Source organism: Astatotilapia calliptera, chromosome 23 (assembly GCF_964374335.1).
Source record: "Astatotilapia calliptera chromosome 23, fAstCal68.1, whole genome shotgun sequence".
In the NCBI taxonomy this organism is placed as follows: Eukaryota; Metazoa; Chordata; class Actinopteri; order Cichliformes; family Cichlidae; genus Astatotilapia; species Astatotilapia calliptera.
In genome coordinates, this window is record NC_137443.1 from 3365281 (window position 1) to 3390226 (window position 24946).

Sequence of the window (24946 nt, forward strand, 5' to 3'; positions counted from 1 at the left end):
ACTAACTAAATAAGATCTTCATCACTTGATGTTTCTCTGTTGCTTACACTGCGTCCTCTGTAAGTAAAGAAGAGCTTTGAATGAATGCCTTATAATTAGACCCTTAGTAAATAACCAGCCAAGGAGAAAAGCCTTTCCATGAAATTCCAATTTTCTTGTTATGGCAGATTTTTATTTACCTTGGAATGTAATGAGAGATATTGGGAAAAAATCTAGCTCAATAAGAAAATAGTGCTTACATTTACAAAAATATCTTTATTACTGTCAGTGTGTGATAGATCTGTAGAGGGAATCAATCTAAAAGTATGTATTCAAGTCATATAAGGAGGGCGAGATACAGAGAGATACATTTTCTATCCTAGGGCTTAAGGAACTGGACATCTCAAATCCTGAGTCCACCGCCAACCCCCCCCCCACTCATCTTCACAGATTAACGACTGATGGAGGAAAAAGTGGAACAGAGCCAGGTCTCTCTGTCTGTCTGGCTGCTAATGTATCAAACAGTAATTAACACATTTACACTTCACAATATATTGAACTGAGGCATACACACTTGTAGTGTCTTTCATGTAGCGCACATACCACACCTATAAACACATTTGTGTAAACAGTTTTCGTCATACATGCACACACACACACACACACACACACACACACACACACACACACACACACACACACACACACACACACACAGAAATGTTAAACCTATATACACACACAGATGGCGCTGACACTTCTCCTTCCAACTCCTTCATTTGTTAATGCTTTCTCATGTAAAGATCAGTCTACAGCGCAGGGCGTTGCGCTGGTCAGTTTCTGTCAAGCTGTCACATCAGAAACACTTCTGGCTGCCAGGTGTCACACTCACATGGGCACCAACACCACCATTCAGCCCTCTTCTTTCTTTCCATCCCACTTTTCTTTAACGCTCTTTCTTTCTTTTTATGTTTTATTTAAAATTTGAGTGATTCATTTACTATTAATTCTGCCATGGATTTTTACCACAAAGGCTTTGAAAGTCCTTTTTCTCACGGTCTTTTTCTTTCTTTCAGCTGCCTCACTTCATCAACAGCTCTTTGCCAGCTCATGACCGCATGACGGCTCAGCAGATTGACAGCTACTTCCGCCAGGAGCTGATCTACAAACGCAACGAGCGAATGGCACGACGAGTTTCTGCCCTGCTGCAGAGAAATCCCAACCAGACTTACTTTTTTGCTTTTGGTGCAGGTAAGACTCTTAGACAGATTGGATTTGTAGGATAGTATCGGTTTAACGCTGCAGAAATAACTTTAATGTTATAGGAACTCACGCAATGACCTTTGACCTGCTGGTTACGAGATTCTTCTCTATTCTACATGTTGAGAGCAACTCCAGGGAGTATGCATTTGCATGTAACTGAAAAATGGAATAGATCAGGTTTACTTTGGTCTGGAACAGAGAATCTGTCAGTTTTAAAGTGTGCTTACAGTGAACAAATTTGCTCTCTTTTCTGCTTGAAAGCAAAACTGGAGAAAAAAAAGCAGGACAATAATAGTGTACAATAGTTCCCAGATCTCTGGCATTCAAAAACTGTGAATCTGTCCAAGTGTACACACACGTGCACACACATACACAGAAGTCTCAATTACAGCCAACTCCCATCTCAGAAATGAAGAAACTGTGAGTTGTTTGTTTCAATTAGCATTCCTGGCTAATGCTGGTAATGTTTCCTGAATAGTGTAGTGTGTCCTAAGGAAAATGTGTGTGTGTGTGTGTGTGTACGTTTGAGAATATACAAACACATGTGTTTGCCCACAAAAACAGGTGGTGGGTGGGTATCTTTGTTTACTGTATGGCTGTGTGCCTGCGTGCATTTGAAAAAGGGTGGCGCTACCTCTAGGATGTGTGTATGTGCATGCATGCGAGTGTGTGTGCGCCACAGTGAATGATTAATACTGAATGCCTAGCTCCTTTTTTTTGTTACTCCCTCTGCTCTTTGTGCAGTTTGGACAGGGCCACTGTTGCACCATCCAGCTGCTATTTGTGTGTCCGTGCAGATGTGGCTGAACACTGTTAGTATTTGTGCTCAGACTCTGTGGAGAAACGGATTTCTGTAATATTACTAAATAATAAATGGTGTACATACATGAAGAAAAAATATATATCAGTGGCATGTGGTGACTTTTACAAAAAGACAAGCAAAGATACTGCATTTTATTCTCCCATCAGTCATCCATTAAAGAAAACATGTTTATCCACAATGTGAGTGTACAAATAACCAGAAGAAGCTGCTGATCTCTCGCCCAATTCAAGCTACTGTTAATGGGGAGCACCCATAAAATCGAGATGCCCAACAGATTCTAGTGGAATTGGAGGCAAGCGGAGGAAAGATGAGACAAATTGCTACCACAAGATGGCAGTAATTTAAAGGGTGGATGCAAAAGAGCAATGACAGACACTTATGGTGTCTATATTTAATTGTAGATTTCACTGGGCAAGCAATGCCCACCTGCCTTGCCCTGACAGAACACGACTGGTATATAGAGCAGTCTGTCATATCATTAAAAGCCATCTGCCTAACATTGTGCAGATCCCTTTGTGGTGCTAAAACAGCTTTGAAGCCTCAGGGCATGGACCAGGGAATTCTGAAGGCTGTCCTGTGGTGTCTGGCACAGGATGTTGGCAATGCATCTTTTTGGTTGTGGATTGGGGTTTTCATGGAAATGTAGGGGTCAATCTCTGGGCTCTTCTTCTTGTTTCTTTAGCTATTTCTGAGCCGTTTGGGAGGTGTTACATGTTAAAGTAGATCTAAGTTTCTCAGCAGATCATTGCGTGTTAAAGAGATGTCATTCACTTTACCTGTCACAGTTTGTAGTGTTGTGTATAGAAAACATTGAAAAAGAGTGAGAGAATGTGAAAACTATTTTCCAACGTTTGAATGAACTTCTGCCAAGGCACATATTTCTCAATTCACCGTCTAAAATGAGTGTTTTTCACAAAGGAATTCCTTGACGTGAGTTTGTATACAGTAACTAAATGAGCAGAGGGGCAGTGCTGAGAAAATGATGGTGCTCAGTAAAGAAGCCATCTGTAACTAAATATGTCAGCATGTGTGGCTGAGTGTCAGACTAAGCCAGCTTACATTAAACAGACTACCAGCAGTTCATAGCAACAATTCTGAATAAGAGTAAAACACTGGTTTGCAGCACATAAAACTGAAATTATTCATCCCTCACTGCTTTAATGCTATATAATAATGCTATTTATTACATATATATATCTTTTCCAGGATGTTGAGGAAAATCTGGGTCTTAAATTATCTCGGACAGGTAAAGCCACGATTGTGAATTTGCATTTTTTTTTCTATTAAGTCAATTAAAATATTTTTTTAATGCAGCTTTATGTTCAAGATTAGTCTCTATTAAACATTTTGTGTTAACTTTCCAGTGTGTTCCACGTGGCCTGGATAGATATGAGGTGAACATGTGTTTCAGGTCACCTGCACGCTTTAGCCTTGTGTGTAACAAAGTGACAGCAGGTGTGAAGTGATAGGAACCATTACAGTTAGACTGCAGGGTCCACACACACACACACACACACACACACACACACACACACACACACACACACACACACACACTTGATTTATTATAGCAGCAGCTAATTATGTGCTCGTACTAGAGATCCTTTCTTCAAAAACAGTCACACTAAATTGGAAATACTGAGTAATTACAGCATGGAATTTTACAGGACTGTTCTATTACACACTATTACAGAATACTTTTGATCAATTATTACTAACTTTTAGAGAAATTTGTCAAACCTAGCACAGTGGAAGCCATAAAACATAGATGCTATTTGAAACTTAGATAAATATAGTATGTGTAAATGAAGGGGAGTTCAAAAGGCCACAAAGTTATACAATACTGTTCAATAGTCTGAAGCCACCCCCACTTTTATGATATTTTGTTTCCAAGGGACCAGACTTTTTGGATTTTCTCCAGGTAATAGCTCTCCAGGCTTTATAAAGGTACTTAAAGGATTTTCTTTGCTTTTTCACTGATTTCCAGTTCAGTCCTTATACCTGACCTTTTCAGATCAGTGTTTCTTGGTTTGTTTGTTTTTTTTATGTTGGGCCTTAAAATTATCTACAGCAGATGGACAACTACAGTAATGATACAGTAGAAGAAAAAAATCCAGCAGATGCATCTCTGAGGACCTGACAGATGAATCTGACCCTTCAGATGATGCATCTACTGGTCACTGAGGTCTCAGTGGAAGAGTCACTGTCAACAAGCCATCATCAACATGTACCGGGGAGATCAGGAGAAAGGAACTACACTCTATAAAACACAGCGGAGGCTCTGTCATTGTTTGGGGCTGAATTTCAGCCAATGGTTTTTGAGATCTTGTCAAAATTGGTGGAATTATGAATGTAGAAGAGTATCGTCAAATTTGGATTCACTGTGCATTAACATTTGGAAAGTGCCGGACTGGCAGTAGCTTTATTTTCCAGTATGACAATGATCCCACACACACTGCCAGTGCAGTAAAAGCATACTTGGGCAGAAAAACACACAATGGAAGACTATCAGTTATGAACTGGCCTCCCCAGAGCCTGGACCTTAACATTATTGAAGCAGGGTGGGATCATCTTGACAGAGAACAGAACAAAAGGCAGCCAATATCAAAAGAAGAGCTTTGAATGTCCTTTAAGAATCCCAGTGAACTATTCCTGAAGACTACTACAGAAATCCTATAGTTAAAGAATGAAGGTGGTCATACTAAATGTTGACTTTAAAGCTCATTAAAACTGTACAAACTTTGTACATGGGCAAACATACGTGTTGGCATATGTTTCCATAAACTGTTAGACCTATTTCCAATTTTCCTAGAAAAATATAAAGAAACAAGGGATGGCTCAAAACTTTTACGCAGTATTGAGTTTCAAAGAATGTTATGAAGATGAAATATTTTCCACCGAAATATTTCAATAATATCACCACACAAATCTTTACTCTTAGAGTGACAGGCCATAAATACTGCAACTAGTGACCACAACTAATAGGACTTAAGTTCTGTTTTCAGGCAACAAACCACCTTTCTCATGCTCTAAGCAGAAGGCTTCCACATCCTCATGTCTTATATCTGTGTTCAGGATATTGACTCATGTCTTTACAGTCCTGTAACTGTCCCTTTTAGTCCCAGTTGTAACCAAACATGAAATTTTATCACTCAGTGATGCCAGAACGTATTAAGTGACGACACTGGCTCCCAGAAATTTGGCCCTGCCCACATTTCCTTTGAAGATTTTCAAAACCTCTTGAGGTGAGCAGGCCTGCTTTGTGAATGGTGTTCTGCTTATGGTCTAAATATAATCTAACCACAGACCATAGTTTGAGTAATAAAGGGAAATTAAGAAGACGGGGGGTGTGAGGGTTAAGATTATCCAGACATATAAAATAAAGACAGCCCAGGGAGATGAATTACAACTACTTTCAGGCCAAACGTGGGCGTGCAATAATGTGATCACATAAAATCCAATCTTTATGGTTAGATCTCAAAACTCACATTAACATGACGTGTTTCAAACCGAAAAAACTAAAGGCAGTGGACTATATACCTTACTTCACAGCATTTTTTTTTGTGGATGACAAAACGGAATAATCTTAACATGGAACTGTTTCTGACAGAGCCATGATGTGTGCTCATGTCTGTTCATGTCGAGTGGGTGTTTTCGTATTTATGCTTTACAGCAGATACATATTAGGAGCCGTTTTCAGCAGCATTTGCCTTGGATCACTTACTTCTAGCATTAACTATGTCTAGAATGTAGTGGACAAACAGAACTTGTGTGAGAACGAGCAGGAGCACCTCTCAGGTCAAGCCCCTCTAAAGTTACAGATGTCATAGTTATTTTTTTCTTTTCACAGGGTAATTAAAGTGTACGATGTGTGTATTAAGTGGTTCAGTCAGGAAATCCATCTCTCCTCAGCTCAGCACCTTACCTCTCAGCCTCCCCCATGCCCTTGCTTTCACTGCACACATACACCTTCCTGTAGCACAAGTGCCTTTTTGGATAAAATGTACGCTTTTTTAACTGCAAAAAGATTTTTTTCCTCTATTGCTCTGCTCTCAGTTTTGAATTCTGCACACACATCTGCAAGTGCATGTTATAACATTTCATTTTCTTCACTTTCAGAAACAGGTTATTTATATAAATTCCAGCAGGCATAACTGAATTATCCCAGGCAATATAAAAGAAACTGACTGAGAGGATTTACTGTCTCACTGTTGGGCCAAGACTTTATGATATCGGTGGTTGATAATGACACCTCCAAATAAATCATTCACAAAATACTCATATATTGTTTGATTCTTAACCAATGACTGTACTGTAGACATTTAATACACTAATAACACTCATTAGTAGCCTGTTTTCAATGGCAATACAGATTGATTATGATTAAAGCAGTGTCCTTTTGATTAAATTTGCCATTTACTGTAACTATAGTATGTATATATTTCCCCCAATGAAAACAAATCCACAAAGTTTTGCAAAGTTATCTTAAAATTTGGGGTAATTATATAAGAATTTCACATTAGCTATCTCAAAATTTTGATTTACTAACTCAAAATTTCGAGATAAGAACCCAAAACTGAGCAAATATCTCGACATTTTGAGTTATTAAGTCAAAATTTCGAGATAAGAACCCAAAATGTTTATTTTGACTGATGGATAGCAATATTCTGTTTTGTTTTGTTTTCCAGTAGCCAAAACAAGCTTCCAAACTGAAACAGCTCTAAACTAGGCTGGTTCTAGCTGTGTGCAGGGGGTAGTTCAGCATAGCTAAACAGTACATCTTACCAGTCTAAAGAAAAATCATTTTGGGTTTTGGTTAGCTAGTGAAGAAAGTATTGATTCTAACATCTGAATTGGTTTGATAGCCTACAGTCCACAGTCTCCCACTCACATACACATAAATGTTCTAGAGCAGTTCCATTTTACCTGTTGTAGATACTTCTGAGACGTTAGATATGTGTACTAACTTCCTTCATTTTGTAGCCAGTGTCAAAGTGGACCTGAAGTTATTCCCACTTTTCCTTCCCTTTGTCTCCTCACCGTCTCCCATCCTGCTCCTAAGCACCACTATGGTCACTGCTGTTCACTATTACTATCAGTATTATGTAATAGGGACCAATCACGGGCACCCACTGTAACATGACGTAGAGTTCTTTGTAAGGATCAGTAAAAGCATCAGAGTTTCCCCCATGGACAAAATGACACAGCAGCCCCAGATGAAAGCAATAAAGGAAAGGCATACCCACAGACAAGTCATACACACAGAATACTTGGTCTGTTGCTATTGCAAACAGATACAAACCTTAACTATTTTCCATCACTCACTCGGCAAAATGCACTCTCTGTCGCCTTCCTCTCAGTCACACACAAACTAAAAACATACACTTATGCAGACTACATGCAGAGTTATCATTTGTGCTGAGGAGTGCTGTGAGAGCATGGCCGTGTGTTGTTCGAGCTCTGTGGTGTGCTTCAGCAGGTTTTCATTTGCCAGTTCCCTGGCAGCCGCTGCCCGCTCTTATTAAAAACATCCCATGGAATTTCCTGACGCTGCCACGGCCTAGACACCACTTCGCAAACATACACACACTTACACGTATGTTTATGTTTGTGACACAAAGTCCCATGATCTGCAGATATTTATCACCCAAACGAGCAGTTACTGTCAAAAGTCCACATGTAGTACTGTTTGTTTTGGAGTCTAAGCCACTTTGGATCTGTTTGCTGAAGTTGATTTTTATGCATATGTTCTGATGTGCAGACCTATAATAGCCCATTGTGCAGGCAGACTGGACCCATGTGTTTTGCAGTCACTTGTGGTGTTGTGGTGTCGAAGTGATGACTGAGGGAGAGAGCCTGCCTGGCGTGCATGTCATTTTGTCTCCATGGCTCTTCCCATCTTAGTCCGTATCTGTTTTTCTCAGCCTCTTCCCCTCATCTGACTGTCTCTGCCTGCACACCAGTCTGTCTGCATAGCTCTCATTTCATCTTTCTCCCCAGCTCTCTGTTCTGCTTCTGTCGTTCTGGTCTGCACTGTCAGTCCTTTCCATCTGTTGCTCTTTTTCCTTTATTAAACCAACACCATTCCTTGATGCTGTCTATCTCCATCTTGCTTCATACTGTCTTTCCTTCCACATAGTGCGGATCTATTTTATGAAGTGACAGACGTGCAATGCTTTGGATGTTGGGTGTGTATTTTCTCTTCTGTGGAGAAGACAGAGACAGAAAGATATTAGAAGTGCTTCCTTGCTGACAGTTTGGGCCTAGCACACATTTAAATTTATTTTTAACGTCCGCGTGGTTTGTCCTTGAAGCCAACGTTGTGTTTTTTACAGGGGCATCTGGTGGATGAGCACAAGGATACTTATGCCTTTCCTCCTCAAAGCCAGATAACTTTAATCCCTAATATGATTCAAAACTAAAGAAGGATCATTTCCCATTTGGATCTCTTAACTGTGACCAGTTACAATAGCATTCAACTGCTGTAGGAACAGCGTAGGCTCTGTTGTTGTATCCATGTAAGGTTATGCCGTCTTGTAAATTTTCAGGAATGTAACTCTGTGAGTTTGCGTGAAAACATCTTATGGTAACTCTTAACTGCACTGGCTGCATTTCTCATCGTAATTAAATCAGTATAGCTCATTAGCTTGTTCAAAGATTACACACTTCATTAGCAGCTGGAAGAACATCCCACTGCCTATTAAGAGCCAATGACTTTAATGCTACGTTTCATAAACACGTGAATGCTTCTTTCTTTGATCTTTTGAGTGTTAAAATTGACCTAAATGCACACAACAGAAACTATGTAGCCCCAGGAATGCAAGAATATTAACGTCCCCGTTTAGAGACTCATAATGCTGCAGGTTTTTCTACTTGGTGAATGACTATATTCACTGTTATCCTAGCTAAATAACAGATCTGATTAAAACATTACTGCAGAAATTTTTTTTTTTTTATGGTCACCAGATCTCGATCCCGATTAAAGACATGGAAGATTTTGGGCCACAAGACAGAAACATAGTGCCAGGCCTGTAATATCTATGCCAAATGAAATATAGGAATCATTAATAATGAGATGGGGATATAGTTAGAGACGCAAGATTGGGAGGGTTTGGACATGTGCAGATGAGGGATATAGGCTATGCTGAATATGGGGCTGCTATGCAGGAGTTACACTGGTATGACAGAAGAGGATGGGGTGAGATGGAGGCAGATGATCTGCTCTGGTGACTCCTAAAGGGACCAACTGAAAGATGAAGAAGATTTTCTGCTACTGACATTAAAACACTAAATTAAAATGTATTTTTTGGCAGAATTGTGTTCTTGTCTGGGAGTTTTAGACACCTGTAGAAACATAGGTTTACACACCAGTGTTGGCGCATCTCAAATGCCATTTGCCTGTTTGCCACAGTGAATAACTTTGGGATTAGTGTCTTGCCTGAGCCAAGAACCAATCAGCTAAGTAAAGAAAAACGACAGCCTATCATTACTTTAAGAACTGAAAGTCAGTCAGTCTAGAAAATTGCTCACACTTCGAATGTGTCCCCAAGTGCAGCTGCAAAAACCCACAAACGCTACGATGAAACTGGCTCACATGAGGACCGCCACAGTAAAGCAAGACCAAGAGTCACCTCTGCTGCAGAGGATTAATTCATCTGAGTCACACAGCACCTCAAATTAGAGCCCAGATAAATGTCACGCAGAGTTCCAGTAACAGACACGTGGCTACATCAACTGTTCAGAGAAGACAAATCAGGTCAAATAGCTGCTAAGAAACCACTACTGAGGAAAAGCAACAAGCCGAAGAGATTTGTTTGGGCCAAGAAACACAAGTAATGCACCAGTGGACCAGTGGGAATCTGTGCTTTGATGAGTCCAAATTTGAGATCTTTGGTTCCACCCACCGTGTCTGTGTGACACAGAAAAGGTGGTCTCTACATGCATGGGTCCTACCGTGAACGAATGGACGAGGAGGAGTGATGTTGTGGGGGTGCTTTGCTGGTGACACTGTTGGGAATTTGTTCAAAATTAAAGGCACACTGAACCAGCATGGCTACCACATCGCATCCTGCGGCGACATGCCATCCCATCCGATTTTCATTTAGTTGGATCATCATTTATTTTTCAACAGGACCCCAAACACACCTCCAGGCTGTGCAAGGTCTATTTGACCAAGAAGGAGAGTGATGGAGTGCTGCACCAGACGGCCTGATGTGATGTGATGCTTTGGTTTCTGCAAACACAAACAGATCCAACTCAGAAAGATACACTCACATTTACTCACATGCACTTTCTTTTATCTCTAAGCTTATGTGTCTGTGTGGTGTTTGCCAGCAGCACACACATATGCACTCCTTTAGATCATAATTTATAGATTATCATTCCTTCTCTCTGTAACTTTAACTGATGGATGAAGAAAAACAAACCAGTGTGAAAGGTGAAAGACGAACATCATAGAGACGTTTTTAGAGCAGAGAATGCCACATCTTCCATTACATGTATGTACGATGAGATATCAGAGACTACAGCTTACAGAAACAAAAACAGTCAATAGCAGGGGGATTTTTACTTTCTTTGTGCCTTTGTTTTCTACATTTTCCACTACTTCCTTTTTTTTTTTAACTCTCTGTGCTTTTCTACTTTTTCCTCACCACACCCAGCTTCTCACTTTCTGCCCACCAGGAGAGCTTTACAAACTTAAGCAGCAAGCATAGGCAGTCTAAATATTTGAAAGCAAGGAATGGCTTTTAAACACTCAACCACTGAGCTGAGTGAAGCTTCCAGTCTCTCTAACATGGATGTGTGTCAAGCCCGCCACATGCAGCGGTCAGCCTCTGGATTTGATCCCTGAAACTTTCTTGATCTCCGTATTTGACCAGAATTTCAACCTTTAACAGTCCTGTCAACAGCTGTCACTCACAACACCTCGGGGGGGGTGTGTAGTGCAATAAGACAGACAGACGTCTTACTGCATGCATAGGAAATGAAGTCATTATGGAGATGAGGAATGGGTGAGAGCGGTGAGCTCCAGATTGCCTTTACTTCTTCTTCTAGAAACTCAGAGCTCCCTGAGAAGAGAGGTGGAATTTACACATCATGTAAAAGCCGTGGTCTGTTTTCAAGGAAATTATTCCTGAACACTGTGGGTAGCTGTTTTTGTAGCTCTGTTAATTCAAATTCTGCTGTGTGATTTATAGAGAGATCCCGTTCCTGTTAAACAGTAGATGGGAATGCACAGTGAGGCCCAGGGATGCCGACCTTATTAAAATCTTTGTTGCATTACTCATATTTTGCTCAAGGAAATAGTCTTAGTACAAAAAGTGGAAAAAGGGACTTTCCCCTAAAACACAAACAGGTGCACACATATACATTATATGAGCACAACTTGCAGGGAGAATGCGAACACACACAGGTTCACGCACAAGCAGATCGCAGAAAGAAAAGCACTGAAGCATGAGCTGCATTCTCCTGGGAAAAATGTCAGCATCCTCATAACATCTAAACGAACTTGACAGATTTAGAGTTCCTTAAAATCAAATCCTCCACCAATGAAAAACAAAAGCAAAGCAAGCTTTCTGTTTAGTCTATCTCCTCTTTAAGATCATATTCTTATGTACCTGTGGAGCACTTCCAGCACAGTATTTGCTCAGAGCCACCCAGCTCCACCACCCCCAGAGTTGGCTCTGCGTAATTTTGTTTCCTAAGTCAACAAAACAACTATGAGAGATGTTGTAATGTTTAGACATTGCTTTTCACCAGCATCATCAAAACACTGGGGGATACTGGGTGGGGGGAGGTAGTGTCCTTCAGTCCAGTAGACTTCACATACTTTATTGCAATATTGAAGTTATTCCTTAGAGTCATGGTGGCCCAGCACCTTACATATTTTCCTTTAATTTGTCACCTATTTAACACCTACACACATTTACAAACATGTGAAGATGAGAGTAACATTTTCCACATTATCTCTGTCTGCGCTTGCCCTCGTCCTGGAACATATTTCCAAACAAACCAAAAGTGGAACACACCCTTGTCAGCTAATATGCTTTTTCTTTCTCATCCATTCACTGGCTATGTCTCCTGGATGTTCGCTTTTCTTCTCTTTTTAACTCATCTTCCAATTTCTTGATCACCCACTTGTTTAAATTGCTCTGAGGGAACTGCTTGTGTTTGTTTGGACCATAATGTAGCAACTATGCCCAGCAGGCATTCTGCTTGGGTTGAGGGCGTACGTCAATCCCTCTCTCCCTCTGATCGTCCTCTCTATCCTCCACCCTTTCCTCCTTCTTTTCCATCTCCTCTCAAACCACTTGCCAATTATCTATTTCTATTCTCTCTTCCTTTGTGCTCCTTTTGTGCAATTTTCATATGAGGTGGTCTGCTTGTAAGCCATGTGGGATTTTTTTTAACCACTAGTGCATATCAGTTGATGCATTGTTTACACAAAGTAATTGCAAACACATTTGTTTGTGCAAAAACTGAAAAATAACATAATTCTCTTCCTGTGCGTTTTCTGCATTCTTGAAGCAATGTCAAATTCCTAACTGCTCAGTGTTTCCATTTTCCTTGCTTTTCCTGCTTTGCTACTAGTGTCTCTTTCCTCTGACTGATGTGCAAAAGCATATAGAAAGAAAGGATGGAGAATCACGCATAAAGCGAGGCTCGGTGAGGTTTAACTTGGAAGGAAAAATAGGGAAAGGTCTGAAAGAGAGAGAAGGATGTGTGCAGACCAAGCGTTGACATGGTTTAAATTGAGCGTGAATGCCTAGACATGCTGCAATACCTCTTTTTTCTTTTCAAAACACACTAATGCATCCCTCCCGAAAAAACTTGCATGGAGGGAAAAAAGAGAAAAACTGACTGTAAAACAAATGCAAAATGGAAGCTAAGAAGCTTAAGAAGCCTGGATATGGAAGATAAAGAGACAGGCAGATGTGGCAAACATAGAAAGGTGAATGTGCAAGTGGAGTAAATTAAGTCATTGCTACTGTAAGTGGAAATCAGGATGGGATGGTTATTAAATAAAGGAGTTGCTGGTTTATTAACTCTGTGCTCTGGAGCCACGGGAGGGGAAACACCCTGTGAGAGGGTGTATACACAGCAAAAACTTGCTCCTACTTAAAACAAAATATTTATTAAGTAAATAAAATATTTGAAAAACACATATCTGCAGTTGGAGAAATGACAGCAGGTGGTTGGCTGATATATGGTAGTGGTTGCAGTTGGGCTGAAGCCACATTCCCACAAGCTATTCTTTTTATGTCGCAGGCAGAGCAACTTGTCTACTGGAAGATTAAATACGACCCATATGGAAAAGAATTTCAAAGAATATTTAGTAAATGTTTATTTTGTGTATTTTTAAATCTTTAAACAAAATTCCTGCCACAACTTATGTATGAAACTGGCATTTTGTTCATGCATAAGAAAAGTCATAAGAAACAAGTATTCATTATTTTTCCAAGTAAACATTATGTCGTATGAGTACAATGAGAAGGGTAAATAATATGGATATTTTCCTTTGAGTGCAATGAAGCCAATGATGAAAACAGAAGCTGTGTTCCACTTCTATGTTAATATTAATGATAAACATTTTTAAAGTATGACTTTACACTGAGACCGTACACTGAGAGAAATCTACAAAGTCATGAAGATGTAAGCAGCTTGGCTGGGTGAACTACAGCAGCACAAAGCCATAATAGATGCCACCTATCAGCTAAGAAACTGAGATGCCACAAACTGATAATATTATGTGTGTATGTGTATGTAGACAGCTCACCAGTAGTGAGACAGTAGAAAACTGTAAAAACATGTCCTGTTCTGATGAATCTGCTGCAACGTTCACATGGTAGGGTCACTGTTTACTGCTTCCAGCATGATAACATGTCACAAAGTTCAAATCATCTCAAACTGGTTTCTTACATTTTACTGTAGTTTAATGTACATAAAATAACTTTCACAGTCCATCGTGTGCATGTGTGGCAACAGGAGATTCACGTCACAGATCTGCTGACGACAAATCTGCAGCAACTTTGCGTCATAATGGACCAAAAATCTTTGAGGAATGTTTCGGTTCCACATTGATTTTATACCACGAATGAATGCAAAATGTTGTCCAGCCCAATATGTTAGGCATCGTGTTTAGGCATCAAATATCCTTTGATTAAGGAGAATATTTTCATCTTCTGTCATGAGGACATGTTAACTTGCCATTACCAATTTTCTAACCAAAGCCACAATCTTTTCTCAATATTATCCAAGAGTTCTGATTGCTTGAACAAAACCATAAAATTTTTAATTTACGGAAAAGAAGGAAATGTTCTTGGATGTGTATCTTCAAACAATGTGCAGATGGGGGCGAGACAGCTAAAGACACTGGGAAAAAGAAAAACATTGCTTTCTCTTTTTTACATTTCTTTTAAGGTCTTTCCGTAAAAACTTGAAAAGTAAACATTAATAGCGAGCATTACACTGCAATGATTAGGGTGTCACTAAGTACTGTAACTTTAAAACAGAGTGGCATGTTTACAGTGAGCTACCTGTGCGGTCATCCCACGAGCACTACAAGCAGCAGGGGAGCAATTAGGAGTCAGCTGACCTCTTATTACATTTAAGCTAATTGAGCTGTTTGTTAAGACTGCTCTGTGCTTCAGAAGCACCACACTGTTTACTGTCTGAATACTCCACAAACAAACACACTAGCTCAGCCTCCCACACGCACCTTCATCTGCTTGGAAAGAGCTATTATTTCTCTACCCAGTCACTCACCCACACACAAGCACGAACCACAAACCTACAATGAAACAAACAATGCACATGCCACTGTTGTCAGATGAAAAGCTTGTGAATTAACTTTTTCCAAAAGAATGGATTTGTAAGAACTTGGAAAAACGTTTTGTTTGTTCAACAAACGGAGCCAATTCATGAAGAAATGTGCAGTCCCTCACTTGAGAGTTACCAACATTTCATAAGTGTTGGTTCTCGTTGTGAGAAATATTGCTTGCTTGTTGTGTGTGTGTGTGTGTGTGTGTGTGTGTGTGCATTCAGTGGACTGTTTAAGCAGCAGATGCAAGTTTAGCATCCAAACCAATTCTCCCTCCACAGAAAACTGAATGGCAGTTTTACAGCAAGTGTAAAAATTGAACCCATATGGTTGTTTGTTATGTCATCTTCCAAACAAAGTTACGCATAAATATACACGACTTTGTCGAGGTGTGTTATGAATGATGGCAGAGTAGAGGAAATCAAGCCAACACACGAAACAGTCAGCTTGACCTCACACCCAGCAAACACGCGGCACATGCTCTTCTTTGCCCCGAGCCCACTGAATTTAAAGAAATAGCTGCTTGACACAGACATGAAGGAGGTTAAATCTGTCAGCATGCAGTCACTGAACGAGCTGACTTTGGCCCCAAGATCTTGTTTGAAGGAAAGGGTGAAAAGAGAAAGAAGAATGCTGTTCTTTTCAATTCAGTTCAGTTTTATTTATATAGCGCCAAATCACAACAGCAGTTGCCTCAAGGCACTTTATACTGTGAGGTAAATACCCTACAATAATACAGAGAAAACCCCAACAATAAAATGGCAACAGTGGGAAAGAAAAACTCCCTTTTAACAGGAAGAAACCTCCAGCAGAACAAAGCTCAGGGAGCAGTGGCCATCTGCCGGTTTTATCTGTTTATCTCTGCGGTTTTAAAGAAGGCCCAACAGCGTCTCCACTTTCTGAGAATCCTCAGAAAAATGGACCTGAAGAAGGAGCTGTTGACCGTCTTCTCCATTGAAAGTGTGCTGACATATTGCATCGGTGTGTGGTTCTCCAGCTGCACCACAGCACAGAGAAAGGTCATCAATATGGCCCAAAAAATCATTGGACATCCTCTTCCCTCCCTGTACAGCACTCGCTGTCTCAAGAGGGCACGCAGCATTCTACGGGACGGTACACACCCAGGACACGGGGTGTTTAAGCTGCTGCCATCTGGCAGGAGGTTCAGGCTGCTGAGGTCCCGAACAAATAGACTCAAGGACAGCTTTTACAACAGGGCAACAGCCCTGATCAATGCAAATAGCTGACCTGACTGGCTTTTTTTATTACTAAGTTATTATACTGTGTTGTGTTGTTTGTGTTGTTTGTGTTGTGTTGTGATGCGTCGTATCGTGTCGTGTTGTGTTACATGTAGTGCCGACGTAGGACAGTTTTCCAATTTCATTGTACTATTGTACTATGTATGACTGTGCAATGACAATAAAGAGTTATCTTATCTTACATAACCAAATAACAATACAGTTGGCCTTTGTAAGTGTAGAAATATTCCCAATTGTCAGTCTAATTATCCTTTGACCTAACGGTGGTGCAAAAGTACTGTGCAAAAGTCATGTGCCATCCCTCATTTCTTTATACCGGTATGTTGCTGACAAAAGAGGAAACGTGTGTAGTTTATTGAAACATGTGTAGATAAATGGTAAATGGCCTGTATTTGTATAGCGCTTTACTAGTCCCTAAGGACCGCAAAGCGCTTTACACTACATCCAGTCATCCACCCATTCACACACACATTCACACACTGGTGATGGCAAGCTACATTGTAGCCACAGCCACCCTGGGGCGCACTGACAGAGGCGTGATAGATGGTATTATATGGTTGATCAAAATCCGACAGTTTTTTTCTCCGTTGGTTTTTCCATCCATTTGGCGAGATCCCAAACACACTTGATGAAATCCAGCCCATTGACCGAGTCTCCACTATGTGTTACAGATTACTGTGAACACTCACTGTTGTGCCACTTTCCTGACCTCCTCTGTACATATTCACAACGGTTTGAACCAAAAATTTCAAATCAAGATTCAACACTCGTTAAGATCCATTGCCACTAATTTATGTAACCGGTTTCTGCTTCTGTTTCCCCATTACACTGACATTTGTGGCAAGTGGAATAATGCTACATAAACACTGTTACATTTACAGTCCAGTTTTTGTATAATTTCACACACTTCATCCATTTGTCCCTGCTTCCTGTCAGAGCTTTGCTGGATTTTTTCCCCCGTATTTCTTAAGGACATGACTTTCACTGTTTATTTGCTGTAGATCCTTTGCAGTCCTGCCACTTCTTCTTTTGGCTCCCGCGTGTCTAGCCTTGCCAGTTTTTGAATTGCTTGTGCAAAAATAAGATTCTAGGTTTGTCAAACTGTGTGATCTTTTGTATTTTTTATAGACAAAATTGAAAAATTTACATGTAGACGCCATCTCTTGGCCCATCTCTTAATTCAGTTGCCTTTTTTATGCTTGAATGATTCACAGGTCACTGTTAAATTACTAACCAAATATGAAAATATTCCCTTAAAAATGGTTGGGCACAATGACTGGACTGAAAAAAAGAACGAAAAAGAAACAATGTCCAAAGAAAAACTTTGAAATATCTTCAGAAAGCCTGGATATGTATTGCTCAAGAATACTTGGAAAAAACCCAATGAAGTTTGGCTCCTTGGAAGGAAAATATAAATGAATGAGGGGTGGCGCAAGACTTTTTCACAGTAGTAGTTGTCAAAGGACGTGAACTGACTCAACAAATACTTAAATAGTACTGTACTGTACCTTTGACTTCACAACAAAATCATACGTTTTCTCCCATAAAAACTTTAAGCCTATGAACATGAGAAAATGTCATCACTTCTTATGGCAATATGTAAGTATAATAAAAGAAGAACACAAGCACACACAAGCACACACACACACTCACTGTCACCCAGACAAAAAACTCACACTCGGCCCTCTGTGTAATCCCATCTGATCTCACCGACGCTCTGTTGTTAGAAGCCTCCTCTCACTCCACGGCCTATCCCAGCACTGCCTTTGAACTCAGCTGCCAAGAAAGTGTAACACCGCGTGCCTCTTTCTTTGACTTTCAGGAATGATCAGGAACATTATAATGATAAAATTGGCAGGGGGTGAGGAGCTGAGTGGGAGCAGAAGGCCTCGACGGAAAGCAAGAAAGAGGCTCGAATATTGTCAGCGTGTTGTTAATAAGCGAGCTGAGGTGTGCGAGTGTGTAAAATTCCTGCGCATGTTTGAGTATGTGTATACGTCTGCGCACAAATATGAATTCCTCTCTTAGGGAGTGCGTGTTGGTGAGGGTGATGTCAGGCTACATTATGGCTTATTGCTGGGTTGACTGACATGCAGGATTATCGGCTGATGGGATAAATTAAAAGAAAAAAAAAGCTTTCATCAGCATGCGGCTGGGGCCTGAATGTTTGATGTTAGACTGAAGGAGTCATATGCAAGGTGATGGAAAGTGAGAGAGGGCTGGAAGGGAGGCAAGAGGTTGAGTGCCCGATAGACAGACCAAGTTTTCATTTGAACAATCCCTGTTATCTTGCAGATTCTTCACTTCACTCCATGTCTGAGTTGTCACTGTCACCAAAATCCATTAGTGTCTCTAAAACTTGGCTGAGAAAAGATCATATTTAATGAGGCAGTCCACAAGAAAATGCAAGAAATTTAGATTGGCACGGTTTCTCTGGTATTTGTCGGACAAATATGGACATTAAAATGTATAGAAGCACTTTTAGGTTTGCTTACATTTCTTGACCAAAGCTATAGTTGCCTGTGTTAGGAAGATATAGTCTGTTACAGTTGTTAGAAAATAAGAGTTCAGATAGTGGGCCACACAAACATGTTATTGGTATGTTCAGCACCACAATGAAAACAAAGCTAAAATTTATGGAAGTTTTGTTCACTATATAATAATTGAGTGCTTTCAACGTAAGTAAATATCCATGAAACATAATCCAGGCTAGATTTACTCTTGAAGATAAATGCATGCGCCGCAAGAAGCTGAGTTTGAGTCTTTTGTGACCTCTGTTTTTTTGTTTTGTTTTGGTTTGCTTTTTGTTCACTGCTAGGCCACTTTCTGGGGAACCACAGCGTGCTGGACATCCTGAGGCAGGAGGGCTATGAGATTGTCCACATGCCCTCTGATCATCAAGAGCCAGCCACAGAGTGAGTAAGCAGACAAGAGTGCGCAGTAACAGATGACGGAGCATGTCATTTGATTAAATGACTGTGGTTACAAAGACAAAAACAAAAATAAGTTGCTGAAAAATAGAAAAAATAAGTGGTTGCTTGGATTACTCTTTAGAAAAGCAGTTGTTTGACATTATGGAGTCTAAGTTCTTGATGACGACACATAAATTGTGCTAATTAAATTTGAGTTTTGGATGATTCCGGTTTTGACTGAGTAATCGGGCACTTTAGAGCTATTTAAAACTCTTTACATGTTAAAATTATGACTTTTTCTAACCAGACAAGATATTTAATGGAAAAAGAAAAAGAGAATGTGATTTTCTATGTGCATGAGATTGATAATGTTATGGCAGTGCAGACTGTGAAGCAGAACATTTGTGCACTCTTACTGTAGATTTTGGCAGGGATACAGATGCACATCCACATGTATCTGTATCGACCCCCCCCCCCCCCCCCCCCCCAACTTAGTCTGTCCACATCCGTCTAATTCTCTTGAGAGTTGAGGCATTTAACCTCAGCAGATTTATTGGAGTGCAGATACGGTCCAAATTGTGCTATGCAAGAATCCTTTGATACCTCATCACCTCCCTCACCTGCCTGCTTCTGCCCCCCCCCCCCCCCTTTCTGGTGGCTGCCAAAGGCCACTTGCCAGAGTGGTGGTTCTGTCTGCTTTCACTGCAACATACAAACACATGCATGCATGTATGCAGGATAAATGTAGAGATGCTCAAATTTACAACTATGCAACACATACATGACTCAGAAAGAGTCTTGGCTTCGCTCCTGTGGCCTTCTACAACTCTTCTTCATGTCTGTTAGTGTTCAGGCCCAATCACTGGCACACAGCACCTCCACTCTCACCTAAGGGTTTGATCCATGGGCCTATAAAATAATAAGAGCAGTCGCTGGAATGGAAAAATGGAAAAACAAGGCATAACAAGAACAGTCTTTTTTCTAACAGTAAAAACAACTCATCCCTCCAGCTGGAGCTTTTCACAAACTTCTCACTGCAAATTACAGCTGTAAATGTAGCCTCCCTATCTCTCTCCATCCTGTTTCCAGGCTTGTGGGCTTCAGCCAGTGGTTCATGGTTTAAAAGCTGACAAGTGGACTGACTTACTGTGGTCACGAAAAACTTGTGTCTACTGCGTGCACGCACACACACACACACACACACATGACCACACACTTGCCTGCAAGCTGACACTTCTAGCTCTCTGATACAAGGTGATCTGACAGGCGAGGAAACACACCACAGGATTGCTGGATGAGAGGTGTTTATGAAAGCTGTTAGCCTCAGACCTGGAGTGTTTTGAACCCACTGGCACAATTATATGACTGACAGAGCAGCCCAGAGCTGGGTTTGGCTGTGCAGTAGCTTGACCGCAGGCCTGGAGCTATCATCGCACTGACCAAGCCATCAGGGCCTGGGTGAGACAGGCAAAAACAGAAAGGCAAACCGACAAATTGATCATGACCGGTGAGACAAAACTGATTATAAGTATTTCAAAAGAAATCGTGACTAAAGCATGCGATTTCTACTGCTGTTTATTTCATTTGAAAGGTCTTGAATGATGTGTAAAACATATTTTTGATGCTCTACTGAAACACAAAGTCACATGCGAGCCATATTGACAGGAAAAGAACAAGAGAGAAGAAAGTATGAGTAATGGCTGGAAGAAAGAGCAGCATGGCAAAAATATTTGAAGACAGGAGATTCTGGGTGGTCTTCTTGGTCAAATGTCAGCTCTGATGCACAATATATTGCCATGAGAGTTCCAACTTCCTCTTACGTTGTCTGCTGGGTCTTTCAACTTTTAAAGGACGCCCTTCTGGTGTTCATGTCCTTGACTGAAGTTATGGGGTGTAAGTGGAAAGCCATGGGGTGGTCAGAAACCACAAACAACACCACTGTCTGGTAGCACATTGGAAATCTTGCGAAACAGTACAGAAATACTAAAAGAAACTATTTTGATCTAATATTTGGGTAAAAGTCTTTCTGTGAGTATTAATAGAACTGAGTCCATCCCCTGTCTGTCCTGTCCTCCCTTGCTCCAGGGCAGCAGGTCCAGACTTCCTTGCAGCACCAGAGTTCAGCAAGGAGAATACAGACACTAGCACAGGATCTCCCATTAGCTGGCCAACCAGTCCAGAGATGGAGCTGGAGCTCGAGGATCCAGAACCTATGCCTGGCCTTGGAGGGGAGGAGCTGCCTCACATGCTGCTCCCTGACAGCTTGAGCCAGCTAGAGGAGTTTGGACGCCATAAACGGCCACGCAAAGCTCACCGTGGCCACGGGAGACCCCGTCTCTTCAGTGACCTGTGGGTTCGCATTGGGGATGGGTGAGATATTTATTATGATTAGTTTGACTGTAGCTGAGTTGTACCTCTTTAAACAAAACATAATAATCTTTTAACAATTGAATGTCTGTAAGGACTGTACTGGCTTGATGACGATTATTAATAAACTCTGGATGTCCCTAAGTAAAAGACCACAATGAGATTGGCTGCTGAATATGTACTGGAAATGTTATGCATGTGATTGTTCGGAGATCGTGTAAGACTCAGTTCTTTTCCAGTCTAGCTAAATTCCTCATAACCTAATTTCCCCCCCCCCCCTCCTTTCTTCAGCACCACCCCACCACCAAACGTGAGGATAATCAATGGCTATGTGACAGTGGAGCCTCCGCTGACCTACCAAAAGCATCGCAGGCGGATGGAGATCTACGAGATAGATCGAGATAGTTCGCCTTCCTCCACTTCACCAAGCCCCAGCTCAGCCCAGCTAGCTCACAGCAAAGTCACGCTGTCTTGTGCTTTAGCGTGGCTTTTATCACACATATTGTTCACCTCCTGACCAAAAGAAAGTGTTACCTCATGAGAAACATTGGACAATACTTCATCCACACCAGAGCAGTGGAGCGTACCTGATAAAGCCAAACAAGGAGTGATTGTCAGGGAGAAACATCTCAGTCAGGATAAGACGTCTTAACGTGGGACGATCCGTTCTCCACCATAGAGCGAGATCGGCTTCAGGCTGCTGAAATGCCAATGTCTTTAAAAACTTGCCAAGTCTCATAATGTGTGGAATAAGCTCTGTGCTGCGTAAGAAGCAAAACGTGGACTATGTTGAACTGCAGTGGGGTCAAGTCCAAACCTCCTGAAAGTATTGAGATAGAATAACAAACACACAGCACAATGAAGAATTGTAAATTTAAAGAGCTGGAGTCTTTTACCTATAAAAACTGTAATATTATGTAGAAAAATAAGACTGACTTTAATAATGAGAATAGGTCATACTAACAGTTATAACTCTGTGAAAAGAAATGAGTTGAATAAACAAGGTACTGTGTGAGGCATTTACCTTCACACAGAGAAGCACTCAGATGCCACTTTGTAAATTGTGCATTTTGTTCATAAAGAAATATTGTATATTTATTATTTCTGGAAGAAAGAGTATATTTTCTTGCTTTTTGAAATAAAACGTAAATAAATACAGTCTGTAAACTAATCGAGTGCATCAAGCGGTCTTTCTTTCAGCAGACATAAACTGTGTTTAAGAATACGTTTATAACACCACCATCTGTTCTTTATTTAAAGCGTGAAATTATGGATATTTTTTGTCATAATCTAATGAAGCATATACTTCGGAATTGTCAAAAACATTCAAATATGACTATTATCTGGAAAAATGAATAGAAACTATAGTGGAACTACACGTTTTTAACTAGGGAAACAAGCAACATGTGAGTTGAGTCTGCCACCTGCTGGCTAATACAAGGAAAACATGGGGAAAGCAAACCTCATAATGAGTCATCTGTCAGTTGTGTCTCCATTATAAAGCTCACAGACAGGACTGTGCAACTGTGAAAATGCAACTTTGAGAAATGTGAAAAGTATATATTATCACACAGCAACGGACAAAACAAAAATAAGGATATTAGCCATTAATCAAAGGTCATACTACATTTAAACATTTTAACAAAAGGAGGAATACGGAGGCCGTTGAGCTCTGAGTGTTAACAATTAACCACAAATATCGAACTCCATCACTTCCCTTTTTGAAGCTGCTTGAATGATGAAGCTTCACTTTAAATATTTTAAGATTGGATGCTTCCTCTAAGCTCCATAAAACATAAGAATCCTTTCAGTCGTCACATACTGCGATTAACTAGGTTACAACTTCTCTTAAGGGAATCGTTGGCAACAGACAAAGTGACTATTCATTTCAATAAACTTGTTGTTGTTGATGATGATGATGATGATGATGATGATGATGATGATGATGATGATAATGATGATACTGTAGTGTATTATATTGCAGTGCTCACAATATCAGTAAAGTTCATCATGTTTGCTGTGATCTTGTTGCGAGGGAACAAAATAATTCTGTGCAAACTGTGTTGATTCCTGATCGGCTTCCTCCTCTGCTATCTCATAGCAAATGTAAATGCAGTAAGACTGTGTGATTTACAAGGACATTTACAAGTGCAATAAAAGTTGGAAAACAGAAGAACATTTTAAAAATTATTATATAAAACAAAGACAACTTTCAGCAGAAACTGCGACACTCTGAATTCTCACAGCAGCAACTGAGACAAGTTTCATTAATGATGCCCCAGTTCAATTATGTATGATGACCAGAATGCACGAATAATGTTGAATGAGCTCATCTACATGGAATTCAGTTTTATTCCAACATAACATTTCCCAGAGTTCGCAACAAGATTGTCTACTTCGAAACAAGGCGGCACTTTGAGAGTAAACACGGTGAAAGTAGTTAAAGAAAAGATGAGACATAATAATAATAATAATAAATGCAAAAAGCATTTCAAAAATAGAACAGAGTTCATCATTTTAGTATCAGCAGGAAAATACAGCATTGACAGGGAATGTGAAGCTCTCCAGTGTTTTTGTAACTATCTTCTCATTGATAGTTAGTGCCCAATTTGTGGTTGAAAGAACCTATCAGGTGTCAGAGAATATGTATACTCTGTCTCATACCAGTCTTATAATTTAAATCTAGTCTTCTAGAGACACTAAGCGGCTGCGCTGCACTGCTGCAGTTAGCACTTCTACCACTAAATGGCGCTAGAGTCGCATAAAAACTTGAGCAACAACAAAGCACATAAAGCTGAAAACCTGGTTGGAGGCCGCAGAGCCTGAGCACAGAGACAGGCACAGAGGCGGCCAGGCACTGGGTTACAATGGCTTAAGAATGTCCATACAGGTACGTAATAAATAATTTAAAACAAACTGTCAAGTTGTAAATTTTAAGTCAGTGGTAATAAAATGTTTTATTTTAATTCAAGGTTAATGATACCACGCAGGTACAATATACCCAAATTTATTCTTAGAAATATTATAATATTAATTAATTAATTTATTTATTTAAAAAAAAAATAGAGAGAGATTTAAACGAAACTTTTTTGCTCTACTGACCACATGAACCTGTTATTGCCAGACATTATTCTATAATTGTTGCACCATTAACTTTACAAAACATAAATAAATAAACTAAATTATGTAAAACATGAATTTAAAAGTTTTTTTCTAATTCAGTTTACTTTTCTGAGCAGTTTTAAAATAAAAACATGTAAATTCAATATTTGTATAAAAACACAATAAAATTTGGAAGATTTTGAGTGTTCGCATAAGTTATTGTCAGTCGTCTGAAAAAGTGACCAACACTTATGACCTATTTTATACATAAAACAAATTTTTTTGGGATATTTATTCACACAAAAAATCACTAAGAAATGAAAATATGATCATTCAAATATATCTGTACATTTATCAGCTTAAATCTTGCTTAAAAACCTTTAATTAAAAGATTAAAATAATATTAATATATAAATTGTAA

General features: G+C 40.1%; 1 protein-coding gene across 2 annotated transcripts in view; it reads left to right on the forward strand.

The window, feature by feature from the left end:
• Nucleotides 1–22594, forward strand: part of trabd2b (TraB domain containing 2B) — a 78737-nt gene extending 56143 nt beyond the window's left edge. For both annotated transcript variants that reach the window (XM_026157669.2, XM_026157668.2), the window contains 4 exons: nucleotides 1056–1230; nucleotides 18963–19059; nucleotides 21142–21426; nucleotides 21715–22594. In XM_026157669.2, the coding sequence (XP_026013454.2) occupies nucleotides 1056–1230; nucleotides 18963–19059; nucleotides 21142–21426; nucleotides 21715–21940 (783 nt within the window). In that variant the 3' untranslated portion in view covers nucleotides 21941–22594. The remainder of the gene's footprint in view (nucleotides 1–1055; nucleotides 1231–18962; nucleotides 19060–21141; nucleotides 21427–21714) is intronic.
• Nucleotides 22595–24946: the final 2352 nt, after the last annotated feature.